Consider the following 11,211-nt stretch of genomic DNA (forward strand, 5'->3'; position numbering starts at 1 on the left):
GTGTCTGGTAGTTCATAGGTCTCTGTTTCTTTGGAGACAGATATTGGAAAATTGTTGTGTTCCTTTGGTCGTGATATTCCCTTTTGGTTTTTCACGTTTCTTGTTGTCTTAAGTAGATTTCTCTGCATTTGTTGGAGCAGTCATCTCTTCCAGACTTTACAGACTGGTTTCAATAAGGAAAGAACTTCCCCTGTGTGGAGGTGTGAGGGAATTGGCTGAGTAAAACACAACAGCTCTGACTATTGTGACGGTGCAGCAGTGTTTGTGTAGCTCTATCAGCTGAGGTTGGCATTGATGAAGATTGAAGGGAACTTCAGTAGCCAATGATGTAGATATTTGAAGTGGTGACAAAAATTGTTGTGGTCTTTGGTGGCTATGGCTGCTAAAGTCCTTTCTATCTCTTTTTCTCCCACTGGGGATATTGTGGCTGAGGGAATCCCTCTTGGCACTGGATCCAGCTTGAGAAACTGCTTGTGGTGATTTTGGCATAAATGTCTGACGAGGGGTACCCTAGTGGAAGCCATGGATCTGAAGCCATAAGTGCAGGTATGAATGGAGGTACTACGATCTGTGGTTTGGGATAGTAATGGCAGCAGTATCTAGGCCCAGGAATTCCAGTGCCCAAACTATAATGATATGCAAGGTGCAGGTGCTTTTGAAATAGCCAGGGACCTTGTGATGGAAGTATGGGTAAGTGCAGAGCTGCAGTGGCTCTGGGTTTGAGGTAGAAACTAGTTCTCTATGGTGGCTGATCTGGTACTCAGCACACAGTCACTCACAAAAACCATCTTGGTTCTAGGACCAGAGTTCATATACCTAGAATGTATAATTTTCTTTTTGGAGTCAGACACATAGTTTTTTGAATTGAAATATATGGGGACAAAGAGATGAGAGTGAGATTTTATAATATTAACAACCATAAAGGTATCTTCATGAATTTTCATTTTGGAAGCTACAAGAAAAATGAGTGTAGATAGATATGGAAAGTCTGAATTACTGGTTTCTTAGAAGACACTGCATATGAGTGCTGACTTAGACATTAATATTGTAAAGAAGACAGAGAACTAAACATGAGCTCACAGTGAGTGCCAAATCATTTAAATCAATCATACGACAAAAATGTGACAGGTATTTTGAGGATTCACTTTATTTCAGTTACATCAAAAGCCATTGTACTACCTAGATAAATTACATATCTATCAAGCTCCTCTGTAGGACAAATGAGTCTTTCATTGGCAACTTTTATAACTCAGTCAACATTTTAAAAATCAATAATTTATTATTTTTGGTACTACATTAAAAATATTCTTGACTATCTGACTACCGTAATCTTATTGCATTTTACTTGCCTTCATCTCAGTGTATCTAATAACTCTATACTTAAAAGAAACCTTTAAAAATATAAAAAATAATTGTTTCTCTGCTACTATTATTATTATTATTTTGAGATGGAGTCTCACTCTGTCACCCAGGCTGGAGGGCAGTGGCACAATCTCAGCTCACTGCAGCCTCTGCCTCAGCCTCCTGAGTAGCTGGGATTGCAGGGATGCACCACCACGCCTGGCTAATTTTTTGTATTTTTGGTAGAGGCAGGGTTTTGCCATGTTGGCCAGACTGGATTCAAATTCCTGACCTCAAGTGATCCACATGCCTTGGCCTCCCAAAATGCTGGGATTACAGGTGTCAGCCACCATGCCCGGCCTCCGCTATTATATTTTTAACCTAAGTATCTTCTCTAGAATTCACAAAAGCTCTCCAGAGTTTTTTCATGGATATCTTCATTTCTTTGTTTCTCAGAGTATAGATAATTGGATTCAAGATAGGAGTGATGATGGTGTAAAATACAGCAAGGAACTTATCTACAGAGTAGTTGCTGAAGGGCCAGATATAGATGAAGATGCACGGGCCAAAGAAGAGAATCACCACTGTGATGTGAGCAGTCAAAGTGGAACGGGCTTTCGATTGCCCAGTAGGAGAGTGGTTCTTAATGGTTATGAGGATCAGACTGTAGGAGATAAGCAAAATAATGAAACAGCTCAGGGAGATTATGCCACTGTTGGCAACAATGACTATTTGTACAAGATACGTGTCTACACAGGCAAGCTTAGTAACTAAAGGGAGGTCACAAAAAATGCTGTCTACCACATTGGGACCACAAAAGGGCAAGTTCACAGCAAAGGGTATCTGAAGCCCTGAGTGAAGGAGACCCAAGAGCCATGAGGTCACTACAAGCAAAACACATACCTTCTTGTTCATGATGGTCATGTAGTGTAGGGGCTTACAAATGGCCACGTATCTGTCAAAAGCCATGGACACCAACAGTACCATTTCAACCCCACCCAGTAAGTGAAGGAGAAATATCTGAGTGAAACACCCAGCAAAAGAAATTATCTTCTGCTTTTTTAACAAGTTCAGAATCATCTTAGGGGTGGCAAAGGAAGCAAGGGTCATATCTACAAAAGAGAGATTACCAAGGAGAAAATACATGGGAGTATTCAGGTTAGGGGTTTTAAACACTGTGACTATAATAAGAAGGTTACCCAAAACTGTGACCACATAGATAACAGAGAAGAGGGCAAAGAGAAGAAACTCTATATCCTGGGAGCTGGTCAGTCCCAGCAAAATGAATTCTGACACTTGAGATTGATTTAATAGTTCCATGGACTCCATCATACAGCTCGCTCTTAGATAACCTGTAGAGAGAAAGAAAAGATCACTCATACCATGGAGTATGAGTGAAAAATAAAGAGCCATTTGAAAAACCAAACTTATGCATTCCTTTGGATCTTTCAATAAATTGACCTTGAAATTTAGTGTCAGTATCTATTAAGTCTAAAAAAGGAGACGTATAGTCTAAGCTGTCCACTTCCATCCAAGAGCAATAACCTGTTGATGCCACTGGTTTCCCGGAAGCAAACCACAAGCTCTGGAGTGTATAAGTGTATCTTCACAGGACAAAAGAGATAGAACCATCCTCAGGAAATCTGTGGTTTTCTGGGTTGAAAGACAGTTTAGTCTGAATTCCTTGGAGAACAAAGGGTTTCAGCACAGCCTCTACTCTTTCAAACTCAAAATTTTAAATTTGAATGGATATTGGAGTTGTTGTTTTCCCATAATGACCTTAAGAAATTCTGTTTTTGTTCTGAATCATCCCCAGAGTTTTGAAGGGACTCTGACCCAGCAGATTTAAAGCTGCTTTAGATATGTGAGTTAGTGAGGTTTCAAGTAATGCAGACTGCTGTGTTTTTCCTCCTTATCTTCCACCAACCCATAAGTGGGCTTCTAGTCTTGTAACTCTCTTAGAAAGTCTTTTTGGCAAATATTATTTTTTCTGATGTGACTGCTAGTACTCATGGCCTCCTGTGTCTGAAACCCATATTTCTAAATAATTTCTATAAGGTGAAAGGAGGCTGAGATTAAGCAACATGGATAAATGCTCTGGGTCTATGTGTCCCTGTCACATTCTAACAAGAGCCACATTTTACAGAGGAAGCAAGAAAGACACTGTGAGCAAAAGTGACATACTTGTGACATCTAACATCTTGATTCTTGCTTCCAGTTCACATATCACACCCCCTTTATTTATAAAATTGTATACCTTGAGCAAACCAGGTTTAACAATTTATACATGAACCTAGTCTTCACTAGAACATCATTCACATTTATTTACATAACACTGATCTGGTAATGAGTGGCAACAGCCTCCATACTGGAGCGTTCAGACTGGGGAATATGACTGTAACTACTATATGGCTAAAATGAGTAGACCATTATGTTCCAATCTGGAAAATAATATTGTGTGTGTGTGTGAGAGAGAGAGAGAGAGAGAAAGAGAGAGACAGATTATGCAAAAACTTCTGATTAAGAAGCAGAATAATTAATTGCCCAAAAAAGAGAGGTCAGATTGAAAGTCATGTATTCTACGCTTCCATGTGCTAAGATGTGAGAAGAATCAGTAGGCTATTTGGAAAGAACATTCAAATGAAGATGGCAGACTGGGACTGACAACCACCTTTGTCTCCAACAGCTGTCTTATCTTTCCCTCTGGGTCTCAGTTTCACGATTGGTAAAACCAGGTTGTTGAGTTCAAATCCTGAGTTACTTCTCAGGCCCAATACTTCAGAGGCCTGTCATTAATGTCCTATTATCTTTTATGAATCTATTATTCTATCCCCATTGCAGGGTTTTATTATTTGTTAGCTAATTTGATTTTAACTTTGAATCAACTCAAATATAAATATCAGGTATAGCTGTGTGAAAAATAGTTGTCTAAAATTTGTCTGTGATATATCTTTATCTCTTTTCTTACAATGTTTTTAAAAATTGTGACATTGTCTTTGCTCTAGGGCCATATTACCCTATTTTGCTCCCTAGAGCTCATGTCACTTGGTCACTTGACTGTGCTGGTCCTCCCCAAAATTAATATTAATATAGTTAACGTTAACTTTAAGCCTAATATATTTATCTACTATGTATGCTTCAGAAAGTTTAAAATATATAGAACCTTTGAGATCTTTCACTTCTCAGAATGTATCATGAGGATTATGAATGTGCTATAAAATCTTCATGGTAACAGTACTGTAGATACACAAAAGTTGAAACATTCCAAATGTTCTAAATTGAGGCTTACTTTCTTAAATGGATTATAGAAAATTATAGGATGTAATGTTTCGTATTTAATGAAATAATACTTGAGAAAACTATTTAACAACATGAAAATATTTGCATCATTTTAAGTTAAAAACAGTATGAACCCATTTTGTAAACATTATATAAGCATATACATACAAAATTTATACATTTCTTTTTTTTTTATTTTCCTTTAAGTTCTAGGGTACATGTGCACAACATGCAGGTTTGTTACATATGTATACATGTGCCATGTTGGTGTGCTGCACCCATTAACTCGTCATTTACATTAGGTATATCTCCTAATGCTATCCCTCCCCCCTTTCCCCACCCCACAACAGTCCTCGGTGTGTGATGTTCCCCTTCCTGTGTCCAAGTGTTCTCATTGTTCAGTTCCCACCTATGAGTGAGAACATGCAGTGTATATTGCTTAAAATATTGGATAATGCCACAACTATGAACAAAGAGCTTATTTTTGCTATGGTGATGTGACTAGTCCCAAAAGAACTTCATGCTGAAAATATTCCTTCATAAAAATGCCAGGTCCTAAAAACACTTGTGCTCAGATACATATTTTTGGAGTAAGAGAGTGTTCAGAAGATGTCTGTAAACAAAGAAAGTGAAACAGAACAGGCAAGTTCGCTTTTTATTATTTAATCTAGTTTAGTTCCAAATTGTTGCAGTCTTTCATAATTTGGGGAATAATATGCCCAAGGCTATGCAAGAAAGTGCTGTAAGCAGTCAGTGGTTTCGCTATAGTAATTATAAGATGAGGGCCTCAGAACTTCTTGTCTGAGCTTGACAGTGGCTTGTTTAAATAGATTAATTATAGGACAGTTTTATTAACCCTATTATATTCTAACTTTTGAAATCAAGTAGTATTTATTTGTAAATATATAAGATAACTTATAATTAGATATGATGCTTTATAATAGGAAAACATAGGCAAGACGATACTTAAAGATAGCTGTGATAGTGATGAGTGGGGGAAGCAGTTCTCACTAACAGTCAGGTGGCGTGATCCCCAGGACTCAACCATTCACTCACACTCTGTCCTTAGGCAAATTACTTCAGTGAATGAGGACTTGGGAAAGCAAATCAGTGTGAGATCAAGAAATGGAGATAATGGGTGGGACATTCATTTTAAGAAATTTCAGGGTAAAGACACAGGCGTGATAACATAGCAGACAGAATGGAAACTGAATTAAGACTGATCTTCCTGGAATGGTGAAGATTTAAATACATTTCATATTGATATAAAATAGTCAAAAGATCTTAAAAATGCAATAAAGGTCTTTTTAACAAATCATACTAGAAAAATTGGATATGCCCAACAATGGGTAAAAAATTAAGATCAACCTATACCTCACAACCTCTACAAAAATTAACTCCAAATTGGATCATAAACCTAAATGCAATACGTAAAACTAAATTTCCTGGGAAAAGGACATGGGAAAAAATATGCATGAATTTGATTTAGGCAAATACTTTTTAGACACACCTCCAAAAACATGATCCGTGGAAAAATATAATAAATTGCACACAAGATACAGAATAGGTCTGCATCTTTCTTTCATTTTCACCATGCCATCTGTGTGTGAGGGTAACATGAAGTCCCCACCTGCCTAACCTGAGACTACCAATATTTTAATTAAAGTGTTTGTAAAAAGAATGTATCCTTTGTAGAACAGCCATTTGTTTACAGTCATTCACAGAAACAGAGACAGAGCTATGTTCTAGAACCAAGCTGCATCAACTCTGCACATTTTCAATTGTAGGATTTTACACTTGCTTGCTATAGTGCTTCTTTTACTTATGAACAAACAGATATTCACAAATGGGCTTAGAAACTTATATCTAGGGATCTCACTTGTTTGAAAATACAGAAAATTCTCTATCTGATATTTAAAAACTTCTATATTTTTCTCCTGTTTATATTTATGTTCACAAGAGCTATACAACTGGCTTCAGTCAAATTTCTATTCACAGCCTATTAATGGAGCAACACAAAGTATAAAGGAAATGAAGGAAGACCATTATGATCTAGTCACTCCAAGCAGGGTTGGCCCAAAGACAATGTTAGGCAATGAGAAGAAAACTGTACTCAAGGTTTTCTGTACCATTGTAGTCCAGTGATCATTATTTTTTATGTTAGAAACTCTTATAAGTATGTATGTTATATCACAGATATTCATAAATAATACAACTTAGACAAGTTGAGTATTTAAATTAAAATAGTGTATACAAAGCACATATTACAGCATCTAGCATATAGTTGGCACACAATAAATGTTAGTTATTGCTACTATTCCTACTACTAACTGGCTAAAGTTCATATAGATAAAATCATGGGATTCAAATTCAGGACTTCATGACACCAAATTAAGAGTCTATAACCCTAGAGTAAGACTGAATTTTAGCATTGCCACTGCAAGTTTTTAAATAACTGTAATTGTTGATAATACAATTATTAGAATAAATAGGTAAATATGTATAAAAAAGAAAATGTTGGATCGAATTAATTGCACTATTATCACACTTAGACATTGATTTATTTTTCATATTTTGTTGCTATTTGAGTAGAACTGTCTGCTGCCCCGAGGCAAATTCTTGCATGACCTAATTAAAACATAATTTTACTTTGGCATGGGATTGATATAATGCCATATTTCATTCCTCCTTATTCACAAGTTATGTTCTACTTTAAAACATAGTATGTTAGCCTTCACTATGACAAATTGTATCAATAGCTATGTCAAAGATAGACTTTAATACTGATCTGGCCTTAATGGTTTACCAGATTACTATTGGCAGCAATTGAGAACACTTGGATGCCTACAGCATTTTGCATAATACAAGTTTAATAATTTTTCATCATTATTTCTCAGGATTCATATTTTCAGTCATGGTCTTAGAAATGTGCATACATTTGTATCTTACCTGAAATAATTTGAAATTCAGGGAAAAATCTGACAGGATATTGCCTCCCGATTTTTACCTAATTCTCACACCAGAACAACAAACTCACTTACTCCTGCCTGCCGGGTTTCACCTCGACAGCAGTACTGTAAACTTTATCTGAGGAAAACATGTCTCTCAGGTTCAAGGACTTGAGCTGGTGCTGTGGTCTTCTCTAAATTTAGGTCACTGACCACCACATTTACTTTAGTGGCTAGTCTGGGTACTGTGGCTTCACCTAACTAGTTTGTGTTATCTTAGAGCACCGGTGCTGGTTTCCAAATCTATCATCACCGTGTGACTCCGAACACCCGCTTTGTGCTGATTAGTAACAGGTGTGGAACCCTGACTCCATTCTGCTTACCTGCCTTTGGAATGTGTCTCGGTCCTCTGTTAACTGTGGGACAGAAATGAAAGTTTGCCAAAGCAGAGAGATTAATCGATGTATCCTTTCCTTGTTAAGGAGGAGTCTACTTCCCTGATCAAATGTCTTTCCTGGATAGCTGTGTGAGGCCAAGATATTGACTGTGCTTTCAGATTCTGGCCAATTTAGATGACCCTGGAGCTGCTTAAATCTTAATATTATATGCTCTAGCGAGAAATTAATATTTAATTTCTGAAATTCACTGTCAGCTTTCATTCCTCAATTCCTTTTCTCACTGGGATTTCCCCTCCTCTCATCTCCCCAATAAAATATTATGTCTCTTTTTATGACACCTTACCTCCCACTGTTTTCCTTACTCCTCTGAATCAATGACAAGTTCCAGATTTCTTTGCCTGACTTTGACCTATCCAGCCCTTCAGGACTCCATTTATTTCATTTGTTCTCCAAGCCGATTTACCATGAAGAGAAAGTGGATATTGAATTGCTCTTTCCACTGTAGGAAGGAACTGGATATGGCTGCTGAGCAAATCACACACCAAAAAGTAGCTAAGGCACATAGAATTGGAGGTGATTACGGATGGGTCATTGGAGTAAAGCTGAATCCTAATAATCTTCCAATGTCTGGGTTGTACGTGGGCTCTAACAGGTGTATAGGACAGTTCTCTACTTTTTTTGTTTAGCACATACTTAATAGTTTCTTAACTCTTCTTTATTCATTTCAACCTTTTAGCAAGAACTCAAAGATAGCAGTTTTAGTTGTAGCAATTTCTTTGCTGGAAATTGTAGAAGCCTAATTAACGACAATAACACCAAAGCAAAACTCCAAATAGAGCTGATGACTGGGGATAAAAATGCTTACATGCTCTTAAATTAGCAGGGGTTTTTGAGATGTGATTATTGTAACGACTAATTTAGGAGCAGCCTAGTTCTCTCTACAAGAGCCTCTAGAAAGATATTTTTGGGAAATGTAAGTCCCTGCCAAGAAGAAACACATACAGCCAAATCATGAATCCTCTTGCTTTTCTGACTCCTTCTGTTCACTGTTAATGTCCAAATCAATACATTCTCAGTGGAGCCTTTCCTAAGAAACTGACTCAATTGATGATTCTCTCCTCTGTACCCTCATAGTACTGCCCTTATAACCTATAATATAGTTATTTGTATATACCTCTGTCTTCCTCCCAAGTTTGTGAACTATTTTATTTTGTCATCTTAACACCTGGTAAATTTCCTAGCATATCCTTAAGGCTCAATGTCATTTTCTCAATGATAATAAATTCAGTCATTTATTGAAGTTCTGCTGTTTGCCGGACTCTGTACTATGAACTTCACATATATCATCTCATTTGGTCTTCGTAAGTCTGAGTTTAATTTTCTATTTGGTACATTTTCCAGAATCTCTTGAGCATTTTTCTCAGTCCTGAGACTGCTTTTTCATGACTGATTATAACAAATTCATTTAACAATTGCTATCTTGTGTGAGCTGTGACAGGCAAATACATGGGATTTATAATGTTAGCAATGTCTTCTGCTTACCAGTTCAGAAGCAGTCAGGGCCAGGAGTTCTGAGAGGACAATATCGAATAGGGCATGCACCTTCTCAACTTAGAGTTCCATAGAAGAAACAGGTTACTAAAGTATGTAGACTCCAATCAGGGGAGTTCCTAATATAGTCTCTCTTAGAATTAGGTAGTGCCTAATAAGTGCTGGAAAACTCTGGGAATCCTCTATAGATGGTTCTAATGGGGATTCTGTCTGCTGAGGGAATAATGCTTCAGGGCCACAGAGTGTATTATGTAATCAATGATAGTTTAAATGTGACAGATGAAGTTAGTTTCACTAGGGTGATTGGAGAGATGTTGGAGTTAGTGTCCTGCTTTCTTCTTTATTTTATCTCAGCTGGCTGTGGGACCATTTAATTTTGATTCCTCGTTGTAAAGTAATGAGATTAAGCTTAATGTAGGGGCACATGGGGAGAGAAGGATGCTGAGGTGGGCCCTTAGGACTATCCTCTGGTAAGATAAATGCCACCTCTATCATTAGGTGATACAAAAGCAGTTGATGAGGTGGGTTAGAGTAAGGAGAGGAAGATATATGGATAAACCTATAGAAAGGTAGAAAGGGCAAGAGAGAGATATAAGGCAAGAGAGAATGAACCTTATGAAGAAAGGCATGTGTGGGTTTGGAGCTTAATTATGACATTGCAAGTATAAACCAAACCACTTCTCTGATGCTTCAAGCATTCATTAGTTTCATTCACTTGCTCAGTAATTAATAGCCTATCTCTTAAAGGAAACAACAGTTGAGCATACAGTATATGTGAGGCATTTGGCTAATTATAGGCATATAAATACAGGAACACACTTCTGGCCCCACCCAGAAGCTTAGAGATTAGTGATAATAAAAATAGCCAGTTCATAGATAGTATTCTGTATACTAGGCATGGGGTTAAACTTACAATATACTTCCTTTCTTATGTATTTACATAGAATGAATAGGAATTTATTAATATAATAATTACAATTTGTACAGTTGAATTATTTGATAATTGAATTATTATTATCAGCATTGTTTTTGTAACTATCTTAAGCTGAAGAACACAATGCTCAGAATTCTGAAGTAACTTTTCCTGTCAGAGGACAAATACAAAGCATGTATTAGACCCTTCATTGTTCTGTTACAAAAGACAATGTCTTTAAGCCTCTATTTCACACCGTGTCTCTGTAACAATTTTATGAACAGTGAAATACAATATGCTCAGTGTTGCAAAAATATTTCAAGTGTACACATAAGTGTAAGTGTTCCCATTTTTAGGCCACCCTCAAAAACTTCTTTTTAGGAAACTAGGTTGCAAGAGATTCTTGTTATTTGCCATGTGACAGTGTTCCTTCTTCTGAACATATAATAGCAGTTTTCCTCCAGGAAACCACCTGAAACAACAAACAATCTATTTTATTCACAAGAAGTCGTTTGTATAGCTTTAATAATGGGGATGTAGAGAATAGAAGCATACAACTACCAAGTACATTTTTAAATTGTGTTCTGTTTTACCATATTATTTTTGCTTGCAGACCACAGAATCTAATATACCTGGTTTTATAAGGAAGGATTAACGGGGATCTTTAAAAACTTTACAGAAATTTTAAGGGTCGTGGCAATTCTAAAGAGTACTAGACAACCAGACCTAAGCTGAGTTTATAGGAATCTGGCCCCAAACTTCATTGCAAAGCTGCTCTCAC

The 11,211-nt window shown here is 36.9% G+C and overlaps 1 protein-coding gene across 1 annotated transcript; it reads right to left on the minus strand.

Annotated features, from left to right (window-relative positions):
- Positions 1–1,722: 1,722 nt before the first annotated feature.
- On the minus strand, positions 1,723–2,754 carry LOC112629477 (olfactory receptor 4K17). Its single transcript, XM_025393093.1, has one exon. It carries the CDS (start codon positions 2,752–2,754, stop codon positions 1,723–1,725), a length of 1,032 nt encoding a protein of 343 aa, XP_025248878.1.
- Positions 2,755–11,211: the final 8,457 nt, after the last annotated feature.

Source organism: Theropithecus gelada, chromosome 7b, assembly GCF_003255815.1.
Source record: "Theropithecus gelada isolate Dixy chromosome 7b, Tgel_1.0, whole genome shotgun sequence".
NCBI classification, from domain to species: Eukaryota; Metazoa; Chordata; class Mammalia; order Primates; family Cercopithecidae; genus Theropithecus; species Theropithecus gelada.